We start from the raw sequence: 27965 nt of genomic DNA on the forward strand, positions 1-27965 counted from the left end.
TAACAAACGAATGTTGTAAGCAGTGGTTTAGTGTTACATTTTGAAGTGCAGGCTCTCATCGGTTGGCTTCACACATCACACTAAACCATGCTCAGTGGTTGAGTGTGAGTTGTTGTTGAACTGGCAGTGGTTGTTGTAACATGGCTTATCGTGTTGTCTGAATGCAGCATCTTTTCTGCAGGGTGGGTGGCTAGCCATGCAGCATGGCTGATTTTTCTCTAATGAGCCACCTTGACAACCCGTAGTTTGTTGCTGGGTTGTTCAGGGTGGTTAACAAGCCACACTGCTCAGTTAAGAAGCCACCCTACGAAAAACACACTGCATTCAGACAACACACTAACCCACCCTGTGGGAAATGCGCTGTGTTCAGACAACACAACAACTCACAGTTCAGCAACAACCCACGGTTCAACAATTACTTACACTCAACCCCTGAGTGTGGGTTAGTGTGTTGTGTGAACCCAGCCATCATGAGAGTCCCCATAGCCACACCCTCAAGGAGATTCCAAAAATGTAGGCAGCTGGATTGATCTATATCAACAAGTCCCTTCTAGCAGTTTTCATCTCCACCAGGAGTGGATGTTTTGTAAAGCTAATGGGTCAATATTGCCCATCCCAGACAAAGCCACCCCAAAATTATTTACATTACAATGTTTACATTGCTCTCATGCCCTGCTTGTGGTTGACAGCTGATTGGCCGCTGTGTGAAAAGAATGCTTCTTATGTTCTTAGTTTGTTGCAAACTTGTTGCCCACACCGCAGCATGATCAGTCAATGTTTACCACTCCACCTACTTCTTTCCCCCAGACACAATCTTGTCTCTTCATTAAGAAGATATAAACCTCCAGTCTCAGAGGCAGTGAGCCTATGTACACCAGTTGCTGGGGAACATGAGTGGGACGGTGCTGTTGCACTCGTGTCCTGCTTGTGTGGTTCCTACAGGCAGCTGGTCAGCCACTGTGTGAACAGATTGCTGGACTAGATGGACCCTTGGTCTGATCCAGCAGGGCTCTTCTGATATTTTTATGTTCTTAACGGATGAGCTCACAGAAATGTATGTTTGTGGGGAACATCCATTCCCCCTGCCCCAGTCCTGTGAGAACTGCAGCTAAGCTCAGAGGGAACAGGGAAGCCTGGGGGGACTGGCTGGAAGATGCTGTCATTTTCCCTGCAAATCAAAAAGTTCCAGTGCTTCAGCCGTGCAAGCTATGGCTCCACCACACCATGCTTTAAGTAGAAAAAGAGTTCTGATAGGTCCTGTTTTCTTGATCCTGTAGCATTAGCCCCCCCCCCCCACACACACACACACACACGTATCCCAGATACCATGATTGCCAAATAAATACATACAAATCCAGGGTGCACTGATCAGTGGGTTGATGACCCTGGATGGATGGTACTGCAGTGAATTGGGGGGGGGGGGATAGTAAAAGGTCTGATGAGATCAAAGGGCTTTCCAGCCCAGAATGTTCTTCCCAAAAGTGGCCAGTCAGAAATTTGGCAAACAAGATAGGACAGGAATAGCCCTCTCCCAATGTTGCCCACACTGCAACTGGCTTTTTATAGTATCCTGCCTGTGATCATGGAGGTTTCATTTAGTCATTGCAGCTAATTGCACTTGACAAGGCTTATCCTCCAAGACTCCCAAAGACTAGTAACAACAAATATTAACCTCAAATGTCACCTCTTTCTTTTGGGAGACAGACACCATTTGGAGCACGGCCAGCCCAAGATGTTTTGCTGCCTGAGGCAAAGGGCAAGCTGTTGCCATCTGCTGCCCCTCCCCCCCCCAACACTAAATTCCACCCAGGGTGGCTACTTATGGATCACCCAAAAAGGGGACAAAGGAGGACACAGATTTGCATGCGCTAATTTATATGTACAGATATAAATGTACTACCAAGCCAGGTTTAAGGTATTAGTACTAGTGTACAAAGCCCTAAACAACTTGGGACCAGGACACTTGAGAAAGTGCCTCCTTCCTTACTAACTTGCCTGGTCACTGAGGTCATCAGTGGCCCGGTTGGAGTCCACCAGGAAAAGAGCCTTCAGTGTGGTGGCCCCCATCCTGTGGAACTCTATGCCTTGCAGCTCAGGCAGGCGCCAACGTTGTGTTCCTTCTGGCACCTGAAGACATTGTTATTTTGAAAGGCCTTCCTTGAGTGACCAGCCGCCGTTTATTAAATTCGCCCTTATTGGAACGTGCCTTTTTAAAAATGTTTTAACTGTTTTAACATGGTGTTTTATTCTCTTATCTTTGCTATTCACCACTCCGTAATCTTTTGATGTGGAAAGGAAAGGTTCCTGTTGAGCAAGCACCGAGTCATTACTGACCCCTAGAGAGATGCCATTTTTCCTCGGCATTTTCCTGGCAGACTGTATAGTGGGGTGGTTTGCCATTGCCTTCCCCAGTCGTGACTACCTTTCCCCCAGCAAGCTGGGTACTCATTTTACCGACCTCGGAAGGATGGAGGGCTGAGTCAACCTGAGCCGGCTACCTGAAAACCAGTTTCCACTGGGATCGAACTCAGGTTGTGGGGAGAGTTTCGATTGCATTACTACCGCCTACCACTCTGCGCCACACAAGGCTCTTTGATGTGGAGTAGTATATAAATATTGTAAATAAAAATTTAAATACATAAATAAATTTAGAAATACAGTACATCTCACCATAGTGTGGAAGAGTATGATCAGGTGAGTTATATGCCCGCGTGCTGTCTAGGTGCTAACTGTTGATCAGCAAAAGTTCTTCTAGTTCAGTTTTTTAAAACTGAAAATGAACAGGACAGCTCTTCAAATAGAGGGTGCCTTCAAATACAGTAAAAGGCCAAATTCCCAGGAATCCAACCTCTGGATTCCATAGCAGACCAGCACACCCTTACCTGGTGTGCCTGCCATAGTTCGCAGGGTGGCTTTCCTGTCATGTCTAAAAGGCATGATAGGATAATGGTGGCCACCATTATCCTATCACAGGATAATTATGGCCATAAATTGCATAGTTTACAGTATTTGCAGCTGTAAAGCACTTCCTTCTATGAAAATTGCATCATAAAACACTGCCCCATGAAATCCACAGGGCTCTAAGCAGCCCGAATTTCCCCACAGCAGACCCCTCCCCCCCGGACCAGATGTTGGGGGATTCACCCATCCCTAATATGGGTGCTGAATTTCAGCACTGTGCTGAATTTTTCAATTTATTTATTTTCGACCATTCGTTGTGAAGGAGGACTGAAAAGAAATTGCCCCTGAAAACTTTGGGAAGGGGTGGGAATTTTGGAGAAATTTCTCAGGGTACAGTACTTCACTTACTATAAGGAGATAGCTGAGGGGGAGGTGTGCTCTTTCTTTCACCGCGCAGCTTCCTTTCCTGCAGAGTGTCTGAAAGCTGAGAGAGGTGTTTTGGGGTTTGCTTTGATGTTATTAAAAGACCTTTTAACAACAGCAACAAGGAGAAAAATAAGAACTCCTTGCTCAGCTTTCAGGCATTCAGCAGGCAGCAGTGCTGGAAAGCCACAAGGAAGGAAGTCCTGGTTAAGTCCTCTCAGGGGCTTTCCAAGAAGCTCAAGCATCCAGAGAGGCTGCAAGGACAGGGGGAAATGGTAAAGAAAGAGCACACACAACCCTCTGTCACCTCCTCACAGTAAGGTAAGCACTGAAGCCCAGCACCCTGAGAAATTTCTCCAAAATCCTCAATATCCCAATAAAAGAGGCAGAAAAATGACTACCTCTTTCACAGGGAAATGAAAAGGTTGCGAAAGGGCAGATGGGGTTTCAGCACAACACATAGATAGATAGATAGATAGATAGATAGATAGATAGATAGATAGATAGACAGACAGACAGACAGACAGACAGACAGAATCTGCCTTCCTTCTTCTTTAAAATATGACTGCAAGATGGCAAGACATACCTTTGTGTCCTTCAAAGCTGCTTTACCAAGAGGTGGACTATGTATCCATCAAGCCCAATATTGTCTACTCCAGGCATGCAGAATGTCTTTCAGACCCAGAGCCAAATGCCATTTTGGAGAAGCTCTCAAGGCCCACATTCCAGTGGTGGGTGGAGTGAAAGGCAAAAGCAGGCAGAATTGAAGGCAAAAGACATGGAGCCAAATGGCCAATAATACCAGCATTCTTTAGCTTAAAGCTCTTACTGGCAGCAACTACATCTTCAGAGAAGCATTTCAACCTTTAAGAATGCAGAGAAAACTGCACAAAAGCTGGGAAACCAGGAAAATGATTCATGGGAGGGGGAAGTGGGTGGGGCCAAGGAAGAGGGCGTGGCCATCTGGGGAACCACAGAGGGCTTGACTAGGGTCCCAGGAGGGGCCAATGTGGCCGCCAGCCATCCCTCTTCTATTCTGACTGATAGCTGCTCTCCAGGGTGTCAGGTAGAGGTAGGGATGTTAGAGAAATCCGCCGCAGATTCAAATGAGGCCGGATTCTTTGGAATCCAGCCTCAAGAATCCATGGCAGATCGGCCCCACTTACCTCCTCTCCTGGAGGATTCTGTGTGGGACAGCATGGCTGCTTGTTGCAATGGGAGCCCTTCACCTCCACACCAATGGCCATTTTTTAAAAAAAAAATGGCGATTGGCAGGATGTCCCCATAGACTTATATGCAAAATAGAGCCGTGAATCTTGTGTATAAGTCTATGTGTCCATAGGCTTATATGCAAGATTCACGGCTCTGTTTTGCTTATAAGTCTATGTGGACATCCTGCCGATCGCCTTTAAAAAAAAAATGGTGATCGGCATGGAGGTGAAGGGCTCCGGTTGATTCAGGTAAGCAGCCCACGGCTCTGTGGAATCCTCACGGAGCGGAGCCGCTCCGCAAGGATTCCGGGGGGGGGGGAATGGATCGCCTCCCCCCCCCATGGATTCCCCACTGAAATGGACTGTGGGGAATCTGTACACCCCTCGGTAGAGGTCCTTCCCATCACCTGGCACCTGGAGATGCCAAAGATTGTCCTGAAACATTTGACACATGGAACAAGTGCTACAACCTCTTCAGACTTACTGGGGCAACAAATTTATTTTGTACTCAGTTATGTGAATGATTTTTCCCAGTTGAGTTCATTAGTGAGATGGGGGGGGGCTTTCCCTGTAGCAAAGGGCTCCGCTTACCAGCCGAACTCACCTGAAGAAATTAGAATGGATTACAAAGCAGTCCACATTTAAGCATCTTGATAACAAGGCAGTGATTTGTAGACGCTAGCAATGAATTTGTCCAGAATAAATCCTGCCAGACTAATCTTACCTAGGTTTGGTTCCTCCTTTGGAAGTTTTATATTATTTGCATTTATTTAGAAATACATAAATTGAGCATAGGTGGTGGAGCCAGGCAGTGTGGTGTAATGGTTAGTGTATTGGACTGGGACTCAGGAGATCCATGTTCTAGACCCCACTTGGCCATGAAGCTCACTGGGTGATTTTGGGCCAGTCACTGACTCTCAACCTAACCTACCTCACAGGGTTGTTGTGAAGATGGGATGGAGGGGAGAAGGATCCCGTGCGCCCCCTTGGAGGAAAAATGGTGGGATCTAAATGTAATAATAAATACAATAAATACTCCAACAGACAGCCAAAGTCAAGTGCTTCCTCATCGGATCTCTAGCAGGGCAGCTATGGAATGGTAGAGGGTAGTGTGTGTGTGTGTGTGTGTGTGTGTGCATGTGTGTGTGTGTGTGTGTGCGCGCACGTCCGTCCCCTCAGCAAGGATGAGGAAAGTGAAACCCTTTCTGGAGTTCCACCACACAGTACAAATCTGTCAGTCTGGGTTATTCATTGCCTAATTCTTCATTCTACCCAGTTATTCTTCTGAGCTGTGAGACACAGTGAACTTGTACCATCCAACTGTTAGAGCAATAGCTACGAGTCCCTTAAGAAGAGACGCTGAGTGGCCTCCATTGCAAAAGCAAGCATCCAGCCAAAAGAAGATTCAGAGTGGTTGGCCAGAGACCACTGAAGAAGGAAGGCTAAGGGACTAAAGGTGCAAGCAAGGAGAGAAAGCAGGACGCCCTGAAGCTAAGCAGGGTGGTCAAAGACGAACGCGGAGAACTGAGAAAGGAGGGGAAACCCTACTTGCCGAACTGCAAAGAGGAAAGCGACGAGGAGAGCAGACCTGCACTATGAGCAACCCAAAATATGCAAAGATCAAAGACATTGGGCCTGCCACTCAGAATCTGCCCCCCTATGAAGATCCTGATCCGCTGAAAACTTCTGCTGGACCAGCACGCCCCATGGGCTATGGGGCACCTCCCCTTATGCCCCCCGAGTACCAGCCTTATTATAGCCCACCTGGAGCAGGATCCAACCAAGGACCAGTCCTTCAGCCTCCACAGACCATCGTCATCACACGTGTCCAGCCCACCAAAGAACCTGATCACTTGGCCTACTCCATCTTTACCATGCTTTGCTGCTGCCTACCCCTGGGCATTGCTGCTTTGGTTTACTCTGTACAGGTGAGCCTTTGTGTGTGTGTGTGTGTGTGTGTGTGTGTGTGTGTGTGTGTGTGTGTTTTGGGGGGAAGACTGATACAGTGCTAGAATATCAGGGAGTAGAGGGGCCTGGCCACATTGCCTTTTCTGAGGGCCCCCTTAGTGACTGTTTTTAGAAGACTTCAGAGTGTGGAATGATAACAGCTAAAACTAGAGTGGGGGGAATCAGGGCTTCTGGATTTCACTAAGGGCCCTTTCGCCTCATGATTCAAGCCCTGGGGTGGTGGGCTACTGGTGGGGAAGGGGACTCAGCACGTTGATATATGGTGGCCACTTAAGCATCACCAAAAGAGAGGACACACATTGCCATAACATCTGCACATGTTAATTTCTATGTGTAAATGCAACTTTAGAACTAGTAACTATAATTGCAATAGAAATACCATACATCTCACCATAGTGGGGAAAACTGATCCGGTGAGCTGTGTGTCTGCTGTTCACGTGCTAACTAACTGTGGATGTGCAACTTCAAGGACACAGCTGCTCTCCTTTCTTAGGGTCCCTTGACTTTAAACCAGAGTTGGTCTGGACAGCCCATCAGATAGAGGGCACCTTCGAATAAGAGGACTGTGCCCTGACAACTCTTCAAATAGAAGACTGTCCTCTGTAAAGTAGATCACCTGGCCACCCTACAAGCGTTACAGGGAAATGGAGCAAATAAAGGGGGAAAGGATGATTGAGCATGAAGCACCCGGTGTTTGTAGAGAGAGCAGGATACTAGCTATAGGGTACTGCGTGTGTTCTTCAGTGTGACGGGATGAGGAACGCTTGAAGGCTGGAATGCGAAGATAATGAAAGGCAGGAGCTACTGGACAGTGAAATGTTCAGGAAGAAGCTGTTGGTATTTGTCAGTTAAATCTGGAGCTGAGCTGAAATTTCTCGGGGCATTTTTTAGAGAAAACTGCTGAGATGCTTCTTTTCTTCAACCCCACCCCAGAAATAGAAGGCCACTCAGCAGAATTTTCTCAGAATATTCTCCGTTTCTTTTTTGTGGTGGCTGCCATTTCCCTCCCCTACACACACACACACACACACACACAGTGCCTCAGCACATTGCTAGGTCCGGGGCACTGTGGAGGACACAAAATGGTGACTGAGCTGCCAACACAGCTGGAGGCCATTTCTGCCCAGCTCTAACTAAAGCACCGAGGGCGCAATCCTATGCATGTTTAGGCAGAAAAAAAGTCCTACAACTCCCAGCATTCCCCGGCCAGCATTTAAAACTTTAAAACAATAGTATAAAATAAAAATAAAACCTAAAGGAAAACCTAGCAGCAGCACAAAGATTTAAAATACAGTAACAGATTTAAAACCACGGAAACTGAAAGGCTAAAATGCCTGGGAAAATAAGGTCTTCACCTGGCACTGAGAAGAGCAGCACTTAGGTTCCAGGTGAGCCATTCTGGGAAGCTCATTCCATTCCACAACCATGGTGCAGCATCAGAAAAGGCCCTCTTCTTAATTGCCACCCACATCACTTCCTTTGGTAGGGGCTCCCAGAGAAGAACCGCTGAAGATGATCTTAGGGTCCAGGCAGGTATATTTGGGAGGAGATGTTCCTTCAGGTAACCTGGCCCCAAGCTATTTAGGGATTTGAATGTTAATACCAGCACTCCGGGAGAGAGCGGAGGACAGGAAGGCCTGGCGTGCTATGGTCCATGGGGTCACGAGGAGTCGTACACGACTTAATGACTGAACAACAACAACCAGCACTTTGAATCGAGCCCAGAAATGGGCTCGCAGCCAAGGCAAATGGAAAAGTACTGGCATAATATGATCACATTGGCCAGTCCCTGTTAACAATCACGCCGCCCTATTTTGGCCCAGCTGAAGTTTCCGGACCATTTTCAAGGGCAGCCTCACATATAACGCATTGCAGTAATCTAGATGAGAGGTTATCAGAGCATGGATAACTGTAGCCAGGCTATCTCTGTCCAATAAGGCCATAGTTGATATATCAGCCTAAGTTGATAAAAGGGGCCCCATGCCACTGAGTCCACCTGTGCCTCTAGTGACAATGCTGGAGCCAAGAGAACCCCCAAACTACAAACCTAAACTATGAACCTAGTGACAATGCTGGAGCCAAGAGAACCCCCAAACTACGAACCCAAACTACAAACCTAGTGACAATGCTGGAGCCAAGAAAACCCCCAAACTACGAACCAAACTATGAACCTAGTGACAATGAGGGAGCCAAGAGAACCCCCAAACTATGACCCTAAACTACGAACCTAGTGACAATGCTGGAGCCAAGAGAACCCCCAAACTACAAACCCAAACTACAGACCTAGTGACAATGCTGGAGCCAAGAAAACCCCCAGACTACGAATCCAAACTACAAACCTAGTGACAATGCTGGAGCCAAGAGAACACCCAAACTACGAACCCAAACTACAAACCTAGTGACAATGCTGGAGCCAAGAGAACCCCCAAACTACGAACCTAAACTACAAACCTAGTGACAATGCTGGAGCCAAGAAAACCCCCAAACTATGAACCTAAACTACGAACCTAGTGACAATGCTGGAGCCAAGAGAACACCCAAACTACGAACCTAAACTATGAACCTAGTGACAATGCTGGAGCCAAGAGAAACCCCAAACTATGAACCCAAACTATGAACCTGGTCCTTTAGGAGGAGTGCAACCCCATCCAGAACAGGTTAAACATCACTCAGCTGGGCAAACGAACCAGCCACTAATGGTACTTCTGTCTTGAGTCTCAGTTTATTTGCCCTCATCCAGTCCATTTCCATTCCCAGGCACTGATTCAGAACAGCCACTGCCTCGCCTAGATTTGATGAAAAAGAATGACAGAGCTGGGTGTCATCTGCATATTGATGACACCTCAGCCCACACCTCTGGATAACCTCCCCTAGTGGTTTCATGTAGATGTTGAACAACATGGGGAATAGAACAGAGCCCTGTGGAACCCCATAGCATATCTGTCAAGGCACAGAGCAATAATCCCCCAGTACTACCTTCTGGAATTAGCCATCCAAGAAGGAGTGGAAGCACAACAGTACAGTGCCTCCAACTCCCAACCCAGATGACCTATTCAGAAGGATACCATGGTTGATGGTATCGAAAGCCACTGAAAGACCCAAGAGAATTAAAAGGGTCACACTCCCCCTGTTCTTTTCTCCATGACCAAGGCAATTTCCATTCCCAAGCCAGCCCTAAAGCCCAATTAAAATGGGTCTAGATAATCAGTTTAATTCAAAGGTGCCTGGAGTTGACTGGCAACCACCTGCTCAAGCACCTTGCCCAGGAAGGGGATGTTAGCTACTGGCCTATAGTTGTTAACATTATCTGGATCCCGGTTAGGCTTTTTCAGGAGTGGCCTAATTACAGACTCCTGTAACCGCTGTCTATTCTCTTTGAGAAATCATGGAGGACCGGGGAAGTGCCAGATGACTGGAGGAGGGCTAACGTTGTCCCTATCTTCAAAAAGGGTAAAAAGGAGGAACCTGGGAAGTACAGACCAGTCAGTCTGACATCAATCCCTGGGAAAATTCTGGAGCAGATCATAAAGCAATCCATCTGGAAGCACCTTGACAACAATGCCGTGATTACTCGAAGCCAACATGGATTTGTCAAAAACAAGTCCTGCCAGACAAATCTGATCTCATTTTTTGATCAAGTCACCTCCCTTGTAGACCGTGGGAATGCTGTAGACATCATATACCTCGACTTCAGCAAAGCTTTCGACAAAGTGCCCCATGATATCCTGATGAGCAAACTTGCTCGAAGTGGGCTAGATGAAACAACGATCCGGTGGATCCACAGTTGGCTACAGAATCGGACTCAAAGAGTGCTTATCAATGGGACCTTCTCAAACTGGGGAGAGGTAACGAGTGGGGTACCGCAGGGCTCAGTCCTGGGCCCAGTGCTCTTCAATATTTTTATTAATGACTTGGAGGAGGAGGTGCAGGGAATGCTGATCAAATTTGCAGATGACACAAAATTGGGAGGGATAGCTAATACTTTGGAAGACAGAAACAAAATTCAAAGTGATCTGGATAGACTGGAGTGCTGGGCAGAAAACAACAGAATGGCATTTAATAGGGACAAATGCCAAGTTCTGCACCTAGGAAAAAGAAACCAAATGCACAGTTACAAGATGGGGGATACGTGGCTCAACCACACTACGAGCGAGAAGGATCTTGGAATTGTCGTCGATCACAAGCTGAATATGAGCCAACAATGTGATGTGGCTGCAAAAAAGGCAAATGCTATTTTGGGCTGCATTCATAGAAGCATCGCTTCCAAATCCCGGGAAGTACTAGTTCCCCTCTACTCAGCACTGGTTAGGCCTCATCTGGAGTACTGTGTCCAGTTCTGGGCACCACACTTTAAGAAGGATGCAGACAAGCTGGAGAGGGTTCAAAGGAGGGCAACAAAGATGATCAGGGGACTGGAAACAAAGCCCTATGAAGAGAGACTGAAAGAACTGGGCATGTTTAGCCTTGAGAAGAGAAGACTGAGGGGAGATATGATAGCACTCTTCAAGTACTTGAAAGGTTGTCACAGAGAAGAAGGCCAGGATCTCTTCTTGATCATCCCAGAGTGCAGGACACGGAATAATGGGCTCAAGTTACAGGAAGCCAGATTCCGACTGAACATCAGGAAAAACTTCCTGAGTGTCAGAGCAATACGGCAATGGAACCAATTACCTGGGGAGGTGGTGGGCTCTCCCACACTGGAGGCCTTCAAGACGAGGCTGGACAGCCATTTGTCAGGGATGCTCTGACTTGGATTCCTGCATTGAGCAGGGGGTTGGACTCGATGGCCTTGTAGGCCCCTTCCAACCCTACTATTCTATGATTCTATGATTCTATGATTCCTTTAAAGAGGCCGGTACCCCCTCCTTCCCTCCCTCTCTCAAGGAGGAAATTACAACCTCCTGCCACTCCCTCTCTCAAGGAGGAAATTGCAACCTCCTGGTGGTGGATATGCCTCGCCCTGTTAGAAAACACAGAGATGGTTGACTTGATTTGGTCAAGCACTTTATCCTTGGGCCTCAACAACTGAAATTCACTCCAGTAAAAGGGAATGAACAACACAACACAAGTGGGTGGTGGTTGCAGGAAGAGGAGGATATGAGGGTTGGTGTGGTGTAATATGTGTCAAGATTCCCTTAGCCCCCACTTCACTTCAGTGCCCAAACATACACAGACAAGAGGCTTCAGTCTACAGCTTTTAATCCATTACTTCACAGGTTCATACAGATGCAAATTCTCAGAGAAACTCTCCGACTACAAGAAATGCCTTCAGGGGATCCAAATGGAATTTGAAGAGGGAGGCGGTCTTGCTAGCCTAACTTAAGGGGGGGAGGTCCCTCTCTTGTCATGAGGCCTCTAAGCACAGCTTCTCACGCAAGGCCAATCGGGTAGACCATCTAAGTTCCACCCCTGCCTTCTCTCTCTTTGCTCTGCGCCTCCGCTTGGCATCTATGAGGTCAACGCTGCCGCTCACGGGGGGGGTGGGGGGTGAGGAGGGACCCTCAAGCTCAGCCATGTGGATGTTTATAACCTGAAAAGCAAGCCTACTCCTATCTGGAGTAGCGTGGGAAAACACCTCCCCCATGTCTGACGGTTCTCCCTCAGAATCTGAACTGATATCCCACTCCCTGCGCTCAGAAACACCCCTGACAATATGTGAGTCTATTCCACAGAACCCTTGAAGGACAAGTCATTACAGTTGGTGAAATTGTTGGTTAACTCACAAGCTGTAACTATTGGAATAACCTTGTTAGTCTGTTACAAACAAAAGATTTGTGTAACAGCCTAAAGGCAAACACATGTGACATTTTTGAAAGCCTGTCATGCTTCATAGATAGTCCCCATTCTGCATGACCGGGATGGGTGAGGGACTAATATGCAAATTGCTGACAGAGAGATCACTTGCCATTAGTCAGATCTACGGTCAGGGCCAGAAATATTGGAACAAGGATAACTGTTTTGGCATTTGGCCTCCCTACACCACCACATTGAAGTTGAAAGGAAACACACCCAGATGGGAACGAAGTCAGGACTTTCAGCTGTAATTCAAGGGGTTTGACAAAAGTGGGGCACTAACCATTCAGGAAGGCCAGCCAGTGGCATACACACACCCATCATTGGTGGCTCATAAGTAATGGAACAAATGGCTGGCAAGCAGCTGCATAGCCAGGTGTGGCCTGTTTCCTGGGTGCTTCATGACCAATCAAGCAGACAAAAGGCCTGGAGGTGGTTCTGAGTGTTACATTTGCATGGGGTAGCTGTTCACTGGAACTCCCAACATGAGGTCCAAAGAGGTGTCCATGCAAGAGAAGGAGGCCATCATTAGGCTGAGGAAACAACATAAACCCATCAAAGAAATAGCAAAAACAGTGGGAGTGGCCAACACAACAGTCTGGAACATCCTGAAAAAGAAGGAATTAACTGGCAAGCTCAGCAACAGCAAAAGGCCTGGCAGACCACGGAAGACAACTAAAGTAGATGACCGCAGAATTCTGCTCATGGTGAAGAGGAACCCTTTCACAACATCTACCAGGTCAAGAATGCTCTTGTGGAGGTAGGCATGTCACTGTCAACATCTACAGTCAAGAGACGGCTTTATGAATGTAAATACAGAGGCTTCACAACAAGGTGCAAACCACTGGTAACGCTCAAGAACAGAGAGGCCAGATTAGCCTTTGCCAGCAAACACCTAAAAACGCCTGCTCAGTTCTGGAATAAGATTTTTGGACTCATGAAACCAAGATTAACTTGTACCAGAATGATGGGAAGAGAAAAGTATGGAGAAGGAAAGGAACAGCCCATGATCCAAAGCATACACATCATCTGTCAAATATGGTGGAGGCAGTGTTATGGCATGGGCATGTGTGGCTGCCAATGGAACCGCGTCACTGGTGTTTATTGATGACCTGACTGCTGATAAAAGCAGCAGGATGAATTCTGAAGTGTATAGGGCTATACTTTCTGCTCAGATTCAGCCGAATGCTGCCAAACTGATAGGACGCCGCTTCATATTACAGATGGATAATGACCCGAAATATACAGCAAAAGCTACCCAAGTGTTTCTGAAGGCAAAGAAGTGGGATGTTCTTCAATGGCCAAGTCCGTCACCTGATCTCAGCCCAATAGAGCATGCTTTTCACTTACTGAAGACAAGACTGAAGGCAAAAAGACCCACAAACAAGCAGCAGCTGAAGGCAGCTGCAGTAAAGGCCTGGCAAAGCATCTCGAGGAAGGAAACTCAGCATTTGGTCATGTCCATGGGTTCTAGACTTCAGGCAGTCATTGACTGCAAAGGATTTTCATCCAGGTATTAAAGGCAATCCTTAAGTTTGAAATGATGTTGGTTTGTTCTATAACTTATGAGCCACCACCAATGGGTGTGTGTGTATGCCACTGGCTGTACTTCCTGAATGGGTAGTGACCCATTTTTGTCTAGGGGTGTACGAAACCCCGCTTACCTGGCTCCGCTGGGTTCCGCAGGTGGGGGGAGGCAATCCGTTCCTCCCCCCCGGAATCCTGCCCGGCTGGCTCCACTCCGCGGCCAGGCCACGGAGCCGCTGGTCGGGCCAACCCGCAGCGGGGCCTCCAGCCGCTGCCGGGCTAGTGCGGATGCAAATGGTGTCCTGTGTAGGGGACACCATTTGCAGCCCTATGCCGGCCCGTGATAGGCTACGTAAATATTTACGTAGCCTATCACGGCTAAAGCAGGGATGCAAATGGCATCCCCTACGCCATTTGCATTCCCGCTTTAGCCGTGATAGGCTACGTAAATATTTACGTAGCCTATCACGGCAAAAAAAAAGGGAACACAAATGGCGGCAGCTACGGCCGCCGCCATTTGCATTCCCTTTTTTAGCTGTGATAGGCTACGTAAATATTTACATAGCCTATCACAGCCTCCGCAGGGACACAAATGGTGTCCCTGCGTTAGCCGTGATAGGCTACGTAAGTATTTACGTAGCCTATCACAGCTAAAAAAGGGAATGCAAATGGTGGTTGCAGACGCGGCCGCCATTCGAGAAGCACCGGAACAGCCAACCAAGGTAGGCTCCGTTCCGGGCCCATTTCACCGGGGGGGGGCAAGGGGCTTCGTTCCGCCACAGATTTGGGGGGGCTGAATGTGCTGGCATTCGGCCTCACCAGGATCCGTGGCGGAATTCTCCGCCGTGCCTACTTTTGTCAAACCCCTTGAATTACAGCAGAAAGTCCTGACTTCGCTCCCATCTGGGTGTGTTTCCTTTCAACTTCAATATGGTGGTGTACAGAGGCCAACTGCCAAAACAGTTATCCTTGCTCCAATATTTCTGGCCCTGACTGTATGTTTACAAAAGAAAAGAAAAAAAAAAAGAAAAAAAAAGAGGGAACCATCCAAACTGAGAGTTTGAGACTCAGCCAGATCATACAGAGCAAGGCTTGAGCACGGCTATGCTCTGGTGGGTTTCAGTCTCAGATCATGTGATCACTGGTAAGTGCCTGACAGCCCAAAACAGAAGGATGCCTTGCTAGCCCACACAGGGAACAACCCACTTCTGCATGCTAGAGTTGATCCCCAGTTGCCTTTTTTGTCACCAATTCACCTTTTATCTCTTTATCTCTAGACCCAAGAAGCCAACCGCATTGGAAACAGTGTAACTGCTCGGCGAAACTCCAGGCTGGCCCTCATCTTGGCCCACACAGCACTCGGAGTGGGTCTGGGCTTCCTGATTCTTTACATCGTCTTTTTGGTGATCAGTTCTAACCAGACAATCTACAAGCCTCTGAATGACCCCTGAGAATGTACTACACTGACATGATGTTCATATCTGAATCAGAACTCCCCACCTGGCCACTCACCCCACCCCAGTGATGCACAAGTCAGAGAAGTCTTGGTTTGAGGTCATCCTCTTGGAATCAGTCCATCAAGGGAGCTGCTATGGGTTGGTTCACATGTGCGTACAGATCATGTGATTTCCCCACACTTGACCTGATGCCCAGAAACAGCACTTGCAGGGACATCAAGTGATCTTAAAGTTGTACCTCCCCATAGATTTACAGTGGCTTATCCACATTAAACAGTGAACATCATGTGTGACCTGGCTCTCCCATGAGCAAATATCCCAAACCAAAACCATAGAATGAGGACAGGCAAACAGATAGGCACCACGGTCACCTGTGAACTACTGACCCATTTGATGGTGGGTCAACACCCATATTAATGACCCCAGTATTACCAAGGATAAAACATCACAAACCATTCCCTTAGAACAGCCTTCCCCAACCTGATGTCCTCCACTTGTGTTGGACCACAACATCCAGCATCCCCCAGGCTGGCTGGGGGATGCTGGGAGTTATAGCCCAATACATCAGGAGGGCACCAGTTTGAGGAATGTTGCCTTAGAATCATGAGATGGGTGTAGTACAAATCACCACTTTCCAGGTGCACCTCTGCCTTCTGCCCATTCTCTTGCCCAGATGCCCTTCCTACTGTATATTCTACATTATCAGCTCTAGTATATTCTTTCCTTTGGACTTCTCCTCTACCTCTTGTACCTCTGGACTATTTTCTTTTCAGACCCATCTGTCTAGGCTCCCCAGCTTCCCTTGGTCTGCTGCCCATATCCTCCAACATTTCACAGATGAAAACAGAGGTATAACACCCCTAGTTTCATACCCTAAATTGCTGCCCAAGCCTTCCAATGGACTCCTATGTCCCTCTGTGATCGTTTGGGCAATACAGCCAATCACCACTAGCCATTTCATCACAACCACAAATTCTTTAATGTTTGGTTTTAACTGTGACTGTTTTTCAAAAACAGACAAACAAACAAAATATGAATCCAATTCTGAATTTGCGCTGCTGTTAAATGAACATGATGAAGCAGCAACGTACAGCTTAGGAGCAATGTAACATTCCTTGGATTTTCACCACAACTGTCCTCCACAAATGTTGAGTGGCAATGTTGTAAATGAATTGAATGTTTCAGTTTTAGCATCATTTAGTTGCTTGTGGCTGCCAGTCGGTAACAAATTTAGCCTCACGGTACACCAAACCCTATACAATTTAAAACAAAGGCACAGAACCGGTTATATAGTAGACAATGTCAAATGAACATGAGCTAATAAATGACTGCCATCAGATGATAGCCCAGTCTATAAAACCATAATATAAGACGTTTCCCATAGCACCTAACTACATGTTGTGCGTTTAACCAACTGTGTATATTTCACTTGATACATGTAATGAAGATGGCTTTTCAATGTTATCGAGCCAGGAGAAGCCATCAGCTTAATTAAAGATTGTTGCAATAACTCCTTCCTCAAATTTCTTTTCCATTTAATCTTCAGCTACCAAAATGGGGATCTTGTGACAGGGCAGCCATCATGTACCCGGGGGCACCAGATGTGTGTGGATTACAACCCCCATCATCCCAAGCCAGATGGCTGTGGATGATGGGAGTTGTAGCCCACATACATCTGGAGGGCCCCAGTTGGGGGAAGACTCTGATGGGGAGGGTGCCTACATCTTGGAGAGATGAGAGGCATGGCAAGGTTGTTCAGAGAGAGAGAGTGCAAGAAGAGAAGAGGAGGATGCACTACCATTTCGCTCCTGTCCCTGCCTTCATATGCTTGGAGTGGACGTTTGAACTAGGGATGTGTGAACCCACCCCCATCTGGGTTCTCTGGCCGCCCGCCCAGCCCTTGCCCCCACTCACTGGTCCCTGGAACACACTCGAGCCCTTCCCACACTCAGCAAGGAGCTCGCACTCACCCCGGCAGCCTCGTCGAGCTCTGAGGGCACCATTTTTTGACCAATTTTTGCAAATGCACATATTTGTGTATGTGCAAAAATGCGCATTTTCAGGCATATGTAAATATGTGGATTTTTGCGATCGCCATTTTATTTCTCAAAAAATGGTGCATGCGGAGTTCAATGAGGCCGCCAGGGTGAGTGAAGGCCATTCACCGAGCACAAACAGGGGGCGAGCAGGGGCTTGGAAAGCGGGGCTCGGGGGTGCGGGCAGGGGTGGCTCTGCTGGATTCCCAGATGGAATCAGGCACCCACCACATCCCTAGTTTGAATAGGCAACGACAACGAGAAAAAGCAGGGCCGGGAAGCTCCAGGCAGGACAGATATCAGCCCCCAACATCCTTAAGCAGCTGCCAGAGCCTACACATGCCGGCAGGACACACCAGGGCTGCTACTTATCTAGGATGGACACTTAGGCAGCACCAAAATAGAGGAAATCCATCACCCAAAAGGGGGGAGGCATTAATTTACATAACATTTTGATATGCTCATGTATATGTATAAGTACAAATTATATAATTTAAATAGAAATACCATACATCACACCATAGTGGGGAAGACTGACCAGGGGAACTGTATGCCTGCTCAGTCTGCCGTCCCTGTTGAACGGAAACTTTAAGGCCCCTACTGCTCTTCCTCCTTATGGTTCTTTGACTTTAAACCATACTTGGACTGGACGGCCCGTCAAATAAAGGATTTCTTTAAAAAAAAAAAGGATTGTGCTCTGACAGATCTTCAAATCAAGGGCTGTCCTCTGTAAAGTAGGACACCTGCCCACCCTATAATGCCTATCGAGCCCCACCATGCTGTCAAGTGTCATTACCTGGCAGTGCTGGGGCGCTTTCCATTGGAGCTGAGCAGCTGTTCCACTCGATTCATTGCCAGGTGGCCGCCATCTTTATTTTCCCAGAATGCCATGCAATGCAATGGAGGCCCAACAGCAGTGGAGATAGCACTGTGGGGAGAGTGGCCTGTTGGGGGAACCATGCAAATGCATGACCCAAGCTTGGTACCAGCCCTGCCACCAGGGGGCAGCAGGGGGCCCCCTATGGAGGTGCAGTCCTTGGCAGGTCCATAAAGATGTCAACAATGCCTGACACCAGCCCTTGCTCTGCCTCTTTGTCAGCATATTCTCCATGTGTTCATATGATCCTTGAATACAGGGAACATTAGGAAATGGCTTTAATAAACAGAGATGGAATGCCAAGAGAGGAGAACATCCCGCTGCTGTGGAGTACGGAACTTATTAGAGTGAACTGAAACAAGAGGATATAAATGGGCCCTGACACATATCAATTGTGCAAAACATCTTTATTCACTCCAGTACTTCCCTAACTCTGCACTGGCTTGGAATTCACCCGCCCCGCCCCCATTTACTTCTCCAACAGTCCCTAATAGTGGAAGTGGAGAGAGCTATGCAAAGTGATCCTTGGTGGTCTTGAGAACATCAGAAGCTGCCTTATACCAAGCCCAGTACTGGGTCCATCTAGCCCAGTACTGTTGACACTGACTGGCAGCAATGGCTCTCCAGGGGTTCCGGCAGGCGTTTTTCTAGCCCTACCTGTACATGCTGGAGATCGAACCTGGGATGTGCAGGCAAAGCCTCTGAGCTACTGCCCCTCCCCAAAGTGTTGTGCTCATCCCACTTCTCTGAGCTGTGAGACATTCCAGGGGTGCAGCGCTTACTCAGGTTTGGTCACATTTGGAAGGAGGTTGCTAGAATCTTAGGGATCACTACAGAACATAAGTTATTGGGCAGATTAGAAATGCCATCAATAAGTTCAATAAATAAATCTAGTCAGCCTTCTGTAATATTTGCATTTGTGTACACAAAACAGGTTGAACATAGCTGGAGACACACGGCTTAAACCAGCCTTCCCCAACCTGGTGCCCTCCAGATGTTTTATACTACACCTCCCCGCATTCCTGTTGGCCATGCTGGCTGGGGCTGATGGGAGTTGATGTCCACCACATCTGGAGGGTATCAGATTAAGGAAGACAGCCAAATCCACTACTCCAGACAGCCAAATCCACTACTCCAACATCACATCACTGGGAAGACAACCAGCACCTAAACTTTAAACTGGTTTCAAACCTGTTTGTAGTGATTATGGCTACCAAATACAGGAATTCTGGGAATTGTAGCTCTAGGAAGAGGGGCCGCTTGGGCAGGGGTCTCTAGCAAAGAATTCTCAGTACCCTCATGAAACTGCAGGATCCCTTTAGATAAACTGGTTTGAAACCAGTTTAAAGTTGTAATGTAGATTGGCTCAAAGATACTTACAGAGCCCAAACTCAGTTCTCTGTGTGCCTCTTCATCTCACACTCAAACTGCAGTCTGCCCTTTGTTTTGTTCACTGAAATTTAAATTACAACAATCCAGCAGGGGGGGGGGATAAGAGGTGGGGGTATACCCCTTTCAGTTATTTCCTACCCATTCAGGAGGTAACAGCTAACAGTAATCATCCAGTCTCCCTAAAACATGGAAGGTACTTGGCAACTTTCCCTGGACTATTGATGCAATTTACTGCAGTGCCTCTGGATCCATTTACTTTCTCCTGCCTACATTTCTAACCCTACAAAAGTATCAAGCTAAGGTGTTAGAACAGGGGTGAGCAATCTTTGGCCCTGCAGATGTTGTTGCACTCCAAACCCCATCAGCCCCAGCATGGCCAATAGAGATAATGGGAGTTGCTCACCTCTGTGTTAGAACCATGTCCCAGTTTTCAGCTCTGAAACAGTGGTGGGTATGTATCCATCCAGCAGGCCACAGCAAGAATTGGGAAAGAGAAACCCTTACCAGAGTTCCCACATCCATTATCTGTTTGCCTGGATTATTGATCACCTACTTCCCCATGCTACCCACTCTTTTTTTCCACTCAGATGTGATGCACAATGGTTTTGTTCAAGAGCCAGAGCAATACTTAAGAGTCCCTTATCAGAGAAGCAGAACAGAGTGGGCTGTTCTGTAAGGCAAGCTTCCAGCCAAAAGAAGATTCAGAGTGATCAGCTGGGGACCACAGTAGGAGGAAGGCAAACTGTGGGGAAAGGACTGAAGGTGAAAGAGCAGGACACCCCACAGCTAATCGGGGTGGCCAAAAAGGAGGAACATGGAGAACTGAGCAAGGAGGAGAAACGGCACTTGCAGAACTTCTAAGAGCAGGGGAAGGGAGGAGAGCAGACCTGCGATATGAACAACCCAAACTATGAGAAGATCGAAGGCAATGAACCTTCCACTCAGAATCCACCCCCCTACTCTGAAATCCATCCTTATGAAGAACCTGATCCGTTGAAATCTACTGCTGGACCAGCACTCCCTATGTACTATGGGACAACTCCCCCTATACCACCTGAGCACCAACCTTACTACGGCCCACCTGGAGCAGAATCCAGCCAAGGTCCTGTCCTTCAGCCTTCACAGGCTGCCTTCGTCTCACCTGTCCAGCCCACCAATGCACCCGATTATGTGGCCTACTCCATCTTTACCATGCTTTGCTGTTGCCTACCCCTGGGTATTGCTGCCTTGGTTTACTCTATACAGGTATGTGCGGGGGGGAGGGGAGAGCAGTGAGAGATGCAGTGCTAGAATATGAGGGGCAGAAGGTGCATGATCTTCATATTTTGAGAAGGCCTGGCCCCCTCAGTGATTCTTCTTACAAGGCTGGGCAATGATTAGCTGACATTGGGGGAGACACAGGGGTTCTGCATTTCATCAACAGCCCTTTCCACCCCCCACCACCAATAATTCAAGTACTAGTGTGATGTGCAGAGGTGTGGGGTGGGGACCAATAAGGGAGAAAGAATGATAAAGCACCAAGTGGGTGGTGGTTGCACAGAGACCAAGATATGCGGCTTGCTGAGGCAAATATCTTTTCCCAGCAGACGGTAACTTCCAGAGCAGTGGCTGCATAAAGTCTGTTGCAGCAAAAACAAGAGTCTCGTGGATTTATGGCAGCAGCTGTGTTCATGGATTAGAAGCCATGTCAGTGTTTTATCTGAGCTATGCCATGCCATCACTGAACTCTGGAATCTGAGTATTGCTTTGGATATTACTTCTGCCTGTGTTCTGCTGAGTGTGTGTGTGGAGGGGGGCATTTGCTGCAAGTCAGTGTGTGGATGAATCAATCACAGGAATATTTACCAAAGGATAACTTACCACACTAGTAATGCCTGCCACCACTTGGCAAAGTGAACATCTGGAATATCCTGTCAAGTAGCACAGAGAATTGCACCCCTTCCTTGCACCTTTGATCAGGGGCTGCTTCTCCCCCCGAGACAATGTTACAGACATCCAGCATGCCACAGACAGCCTGTTAAGCTCCCTCTTCGTACACGGATGTCTGCATTCACAGACATATGAAGAGAGCAAGAGAGAGAAGAGGTCCGATTGGACTATGTTTCTCCCTCGTTCTAGCTCATCATGGGGAGAGGGGGGAGAGGGCGCCTCCCACACCTCCCAGCTGCAACAATCCTGTCTCTATTGACCCTGCACCTCCACATGAGCTGTGACCTAATGTTAGAATGTGGCCTCTGTGCACACAGAGCCCAGTGAGCATAGGCTATAATCGGGCAGTCAATTTACCAAATGAAATCTGAGAATGAGCTGTGTGCCGACGTTGGATTTTATGTGGATGGGCTGCACTCAAATGTCAGGTCGCTTTGTGAAGGGTCAGAGATGTTGTAGGTGGGGCAGATGTGCCAGCAGAACGAGGAAGGAGGGTGCATTCTTGCTCCCCTCCATGTGATAGGCCAGGTAAGAGGAGAAATGCCATCCCAGTGCTGTGAGTATTTGTAAAAAGAGGCGGGAAGGGTGGGGGGGAAGGAATGAGGGAGGGAGGGGATGTCACAGAAATGGGAGACTAATCGTCTAAACTACCTAAGCTATCAAATGTTTCAGCAATGCTGATTTATTCAACGTTTTGTTCCTTGAAACACAGGGCAGGGGGAGAGATGTGTGAATAGTCTCATTATATAATTTTCACAAAGTGACACTGGACTTAGTTGTTATCTGTTGCTGTTTTTTGTTTGAGAGAGACAATAACGCCCTTGTCTAGCTTCCCAGCTGGTGTGTCCTCTCAGCCTTCCATGACAGTAGGGCAGGAGCGTTCTTGCTGGCTTCCATGCAATTGGCCGGTTAAGGAGAGAAACACCATCTAATGTAACCCAAAGCTGTGAATATTTGTGACAACAGAGGGGGAAGGTATGGAGGCAGTGGGAATGGGTTTGATAACTGATTCCCCAGCACAAGTACAGTAGCACTCCATATTTTGAGACCTGGGACCCACCTTGTTCCTGCAACATGCATTCTAGTTTTCTTTTCTTTTTGACTGTATACAACAGGAATGGGCAACATTGGGGGGCGCAATTTTTGCCCTTCCCCATGTGGTGCACTTCCCCCACCCCCACAGCACTGAAAAAATAAATTAAAAAAATTAAAAATGGTGTCCAGAGTGGCTACAGAGTACCAAAAGAGTCAAAATCAGCTTGTTCACAAGCTGATTTTGATGCTTCGGGTGCTCCATAGTAGCTATGGTTTGAAGCGGCCACTCCCGGTGCCTTTTTTTTTCTTTTTTACAATTTTGGGGCAGCAGGGGCTGCAGCGGGAGCCGCATGCAGCCCATGGGCCACATGTTGCCCACTCCTGGTATACATTCATCTTTCTCACTGTGTACATTTTCCCTCCCTCCCTCCCTCCCTCCCTCCTTCCCTCCTTCCTTCCATCCATCTATCTCATTTCCTTATTTTCTTTCTCATTCCTCCAGCTCTTTCCCTTTCCCTTTTTTCTTCCTTTTTCCATTTAAACCAATGTAAGCAATATATGTGACAAGGGAGATGGGGAAATTACATACGCACCCCTTCAGCATATCCAGGCAGATAAAGGAATAATATGCAAATTGAGAAAGGGAAGTTGTCATCTATGGTCACATGTGGGTCTGAAGAAACCCAGGGGACTATCCAAACTGATGTTGGAACTTTACCCAGAGTATACAGTCCAAAACCCATCTAGCTAGTTTCTAGGAGCAGACAAAATGATTCTTTGTTAGCCGACACAAAGGCCCACCCCAGTTTGAAGTGCTCTATTGTATTTTTTCACTGATCTATGACTTCTTTCCCTTTCTGCCTAGACCCAAGATGCCAACTACGTTGGAAATAGCACCACTGCTCAGGAATACTCCAGGCTGGCACTCATCTTGGCCAATATGGCACTCGGGGTGGGGCTCGCATGTTGGATTGTGTATATCACCATACTTGTGTGGTGAACTCTTCTAACCAGACAAACAATCAGCCGGGGGATGGGGGGAGAGAAACACCTAAGGATGCATTAATCCTAAGAGGCCTCCCCACTGATGCACATCAGAGAAATCTTGGGTTGACATCATGCCCTTTGACTCTCATCCAGTCCAAGGATGTGCTGCAGGCTGGTTCACGTGTGCATGCACATCACACGATTAATGTACACTTGACTGATGACCAACAATCAAACGTGTGAACTGCACAGCGTTTCATTTGAGCTGACGTCAGAAGATCAGAAAGTTCAACCTAGTGAAAGATTTGCAATAAACTGTCCACATCAACAGATAAACATCATGTGTGGTCAAGCCCTATGACTCCCAAATATCCCAAACCAAAATGATAGAATGGGGACAGACAACTTGACTGGATCCAAAGGTCACATGGATTTACCCTTAAAGATGGCCTAAAAATCATTTTAAATAAATAAAAAAATGGCCTTTTGATAACTGGGCAATGCCTACATTATTTGACTTAGTAGTGCCAATGATAAAAACATCATGACCTATCCCCTTAAAACAAGTGTGCAATACCTCATACCTGCTGGCCAAATCTGGGCCTCTTGGGGTCCAAATTCAGCCTTCTGGGATTCCCCAGATGGCCAAGTCCCCTTTTTCAGCTTTTGCATGATTTGTTTCCCATTCTACAATGTCGAAATGCCTCTCCTAAGGCTTAGTTAAGGCAGTAAGAGTTTTAAGCTAAAGTATGCTGGTATTTTTGGCCCCGCTCACCCCTGGAATGCAGCCCCCAAGAGCTCCTCCCAAATGGAATTTGTTCCTCTGACTGAAAGAGGTTCAACACCCCTGTCTTAAAATCAGGACATGGGTTTAGATCACCTCCTTCCAGGTGCATCTTTCCCCTTTGCCTATTCTTTCACTCAGTTTTCCTTCCTATCCTAACATTGCATCCTCTTTTTCCTCAGGACTGCTCCCTTTTCCAACCCTCCTGCCTATGCTTCCCAGCTTTCTTTGATCTCCTGCCCATACTCTCCCATATTTCACAGATGAAAACAGGGGCATGTTTACAACATCCTTATTCTCACACCCTGAATCCCAGCTGCCGCCGCCACCTTCCCCAACCTGGTGCTCTCCAGATATGTTGGACTGCATGGGGTATGATTTCTTTATTTGTAGCATTTATATCCCGCCTTTCCTTCATGGAGCTCAAGGTGGCTTACGTGGTCCTTGTCCTCTCCATTTTATCCTCACAACAACCCTGTGAGGAAGGTTAGGCTGAGAATCAATGACTGGCCCAAAATCACCCAGTGAGCTTCATTGATGATTGGAGACTAGAACCCAGGTCTCCTGAGTCCCAGTCCAGCACTAACCACTACACCACACTGGTTCTTGTAGTCCATGTGGACTACTACTCCACATGTGGAGGTCACCAGGTTGGTGAAGACTGCTCTATTTCGTCTGCTGTATTCATTTACTCTGCACTAGCCTGTCTGGAATGTTTTAATTTCCTATTTGAGCAAAATAAATGAATAAATACCCATCATTGCAATTTTTTAAATGTATATTTTATATATGTTTTCCGTGAACTGCTTTGGATTTCCACATTGGGAAAAGGAAGTGGGATTAATGTTTTAGAACTAAAATAAAGAAATATATCTCGTCAAACCTGGGGGGGGTTGGTTATGGGGGGGTTACTATTGTGAGGATTAAAGATTCACTAACCTAAAATTTTTCACAACATATGCATGGTTTAATAGACTAAGGGAGTAACCCTATGCATGTTTAGGCAGAGAAAAAGTCCTACATTTCCCAGCATGTCCCAGCCAGCCATCCTGCCCTCAGAGGTGTGTCTAAACCATCACCTTTGCCTTTTTTTCATCGCATTTCAGTTTGACACTCACTTTTCTTAGCTAGCTTGTATGCTATATGCATACACTTCATCTTCCAACCAGTGCCTGCTCAGGTTTTTAATTGTGCAGATCCCTTTTTGATGCCCCCCCCCCCCAACTTATAGGCTGGCTATGGGCCTGGTCTTCCTGCAGTCTTCAGGTGGAAGTGAGACCTGAACCATTCTGGTCAGATAAGGGAAGGCTTTGATGATGGAATAAGCAGTCTGTTTGGGAGTCAGTCCATCAAGGAGTCCTTTTTTAAACATTTAAATGTAACATATGCATCACCAAAATAGAGGGAATACTTCAGCAAAAAGAGAGAGAAAAAACAAAAAAGGACACAGACTGAATGTCACCTTGTTCTTAATAAACATTACTGGAGTGGATTTATTTATTTATTTATTTGTTCGTTTGTTTGTTTGTTTGTGATACTTCTATACCACTTAATAGACTAAAGTCCCTAAGCAGTTCATATATAAATATTAAAATCACATTTAAAATACAATATTAAAACCAATTCCAATCACAACAATAGTACAGAGCAATAGAAGGAGCAGTAAGATGGAGCAGCGTGATTCATTTAACTACAAGCCAGGGAAAGCCTGGGTGAACAAGTGCATGTTCAGGAAGTGTTTGAAACATGGCACATTTTCTGCCTCCCGAACTGCATGGGGGAGGGTTTTCCAAAGGGTGGGTGCCACTACCGAGAAGGCCCATCGAGGTATTACATGGTGACATTCCATTACTTTTAGAATGACCAGCAAGAATTATGTTAGATAGATAGTTCTTGGTGTGAGGTGTCCCTCTGTTCACTGCTCCTTTTATATTATTTTCAGCAAAGACAACATACAGAGATGCAAACTACTCCCTACGCTATCTTGCAATGCCGAGGTCATCCAAGCAATGCAGCCAGCAAACTCACCTAGTGGGGTTAGCAAGCCAATATAGCTGCCTTCCCCAACCTGGTACCCTCCAGATGTGTTGGACTACAGATCCCATTGTCCCCCGTGGCCAACAGCTGTGCTGGCTAGGAGTAGTGAAAGTTGTAGTCCAAGACATCTGGAGGACTCCAAGATGGGCAAGGCTGAAATATATAGTCATCGCAGCAGAATGTATGAACCCTAAGCAATGAGTTCACAAAACTGCAGCAACATGTCCTGTGACTCTGCTTATATTTCAATCTTAAGCAACATGTTAAGCCATTTATTCTCCCTTTGTAATATCCTGTTCTTCATCCCCATGTGTTCTATCTTCAGACCGTCTTTCAGTCCCTGCTAGGGTGTGGGCCCTTGGCAGGTGCCCAAGCATGCCTACCCTTGATGCCGTGTGTGTGTCTGTGTGTGCATGCATGATGTGTAGATAGATAGATAGATAGATAGATAGACAGACAGACAGACAATCATCAGCAGTTTTCATCCCCTGCTAGGAAATGGCTCAGCTCCTTATAAATAGATGATAGATGACAGACAGAGAGACAGAGAGACAATAGATGATGATAGATAGATTGACAGATAGATAGATAGATAGATAGATAGATAGATAGATAGATAGATAGATAGATATAATAGATGGATAGATATGATAGATAGATGATGATGATGATAGATAGATAGAGATAGATAGATGATAGATAGATAGATAGATAGATAGATAGATAGATAGATAGATAGACAGATGATAGATTAATCTAATGAATCTAATTCATCCCCTCCTAAGAAATGGCTCAGATGCTTATCAAATTTGCAGATGACATAAAACTGGGGAGGAGAAGTTGCTAATTCTTTAGAAGGAAGGGACAACATTCTAAATAACCCTGATAAATCTGACAACTGGGCAGATACTAAAAAGGAAATTCAGCACAAACATTTGCAAGGTACTACATTGTGGGGGGGGGGCAGGGAGGTTCAATGCACATTTGTCAAATGGGGGATATCTAGCTTGGCAGTACTATATATGGAAAGGATATCAGGATTGAAATTGATCACAAGCTAAATATGAGTCAGCACTATGATGCAGTAAATAAGACTAATGGGATTTTAGGATGCATTAGGAGAGCCATAGTTTCAGTGGAGGGCAATGAAGATGGTCAGTGATATGGAAAACTAATCCTATGTATAGGGATGTAAAGGATTGTATAAAATCCATTCTGTCTGTGTTTCGCAGGTTGTCAGGTGCCTTTCATTCCATTGTCAGCCTGTTGATGGAATTGATATGTGTTTTTCCAAATCTGTGCAAATTCACTTATGCCAAAATGCACAAATCTCCCCAAATTGTGCAAATCCCCCAAAATGCACATTTTCATGCTTTAATCTATGGGGAAAATGCTCATTTTCAGCTGGGTTTTTTTAATTTTTGCATATTTTTCTACTACAAAATTTGCACAAAACACCTGAAGGTTAAAAAAAAAAATGGTCAGCAAGTCCATAGAATCTGCCCAACAAGGGGAAAGCTGGTCTGTTGTGGAATCCATGGATCAGATTCATAAAAATCTGAACTCATTTGGTTCCATTGTGGATTGCACCAACACCCCTACCAATGA

The 27965-nt window shown here is 46.6% G+C and overlaps 2 protein-coding genes across 2 annotated transcripts; both read left to right on the forward strand.

Annotated features, from left to right (window-relative positions):
* The first annotated feature begins 5830 nt into the window (after window positions 1-5830).
* LOC146337856 (uncharacterized) lies at window positions 5831-18056 on the forward strand. Its single transcript, XM_084815359.1, has 2 exons — window positions 5831-6463; window positions 15101-18056. The coding sequence occupies exons 1-2, from the start codon at window positions 6131-6133 to the stop codon at window positions 15272-15274; spliced, it is 507 nt and encodes a 168-aa protein (XP_084671485.1). The 5' UTR covers window positions 5831-6130; the 3' UTR covers window positions 15275-18056.
* A 2112-nt stretch (window positions 18057-20168) lies between these two features.
* LOC146337857 (uncharacterized) lies at window positions 20169-27659 on the forward strand. The gene is made up of 2 exons (XM_084815360.1): window positions 20169-20830; window positions 23415-27659. The coding sequence occupies exons 1-2, from the start codon at window positions 20480-20482 to the stop codon at window positions 23547-23549; spliced, it is 486 nt and encodes a 161-aa protein (XP_084671486.1). The 5' UTR covers window positions 20169-20479; the 3' UTR covers window positions 23550-27659.
* Window positions 27660-27965: the final 306 nt, after the last annotated feature.

This window comes from Heloderma suspectum, chromosome 10 (assembly GCF_057233095.1).
Source record: "Heloderma suspectum isolate Gila_16-S chromosome 10, 16-S_ref, whole genome shotgun sequence".
NCBI classification, from domain to species: Eukaryota; Metazoa; Chordata; class Lepidosauria; order Squamata; family Helodermatidae; genus Heloderma; species Heloderma suspectum.

What these genes read in the sequence shown, in the direction of transcription:
- LOC146337856 (XM_084815359.1), top strand. Translation starts at nt 6,131, where the DNA reads ATGAGCAACCCAAAATATGCAAAGATCAAAGACATTGGGCCTGCCACT. An exon ending in CTTTGGTTTACTCTGTACAG is followed by an intron (nt 6,464 to 15,100) that starts GTGAGCCTTTGT and finishes CTTTATCTCTAG; the next exon opens with ACCCAAGAAGCCAACCGCAT.
- LOC146337857 (XM_084815360.1), top strand. Translation starts at nt 20,480, where the DNA reads ATGAACAACCCAAACTATGAGAAGATCGAAGGCAATGAACCTTCCACT. An exon ending in CCTTGGTTTACTCTATACAG is followed by an intron (nt 20,831 to 23,414) that starts GTATGTGCGGGG and finishes CTTTCTGCCTAG; the next exon opens with ACCCAAGATGCCAACTACGT.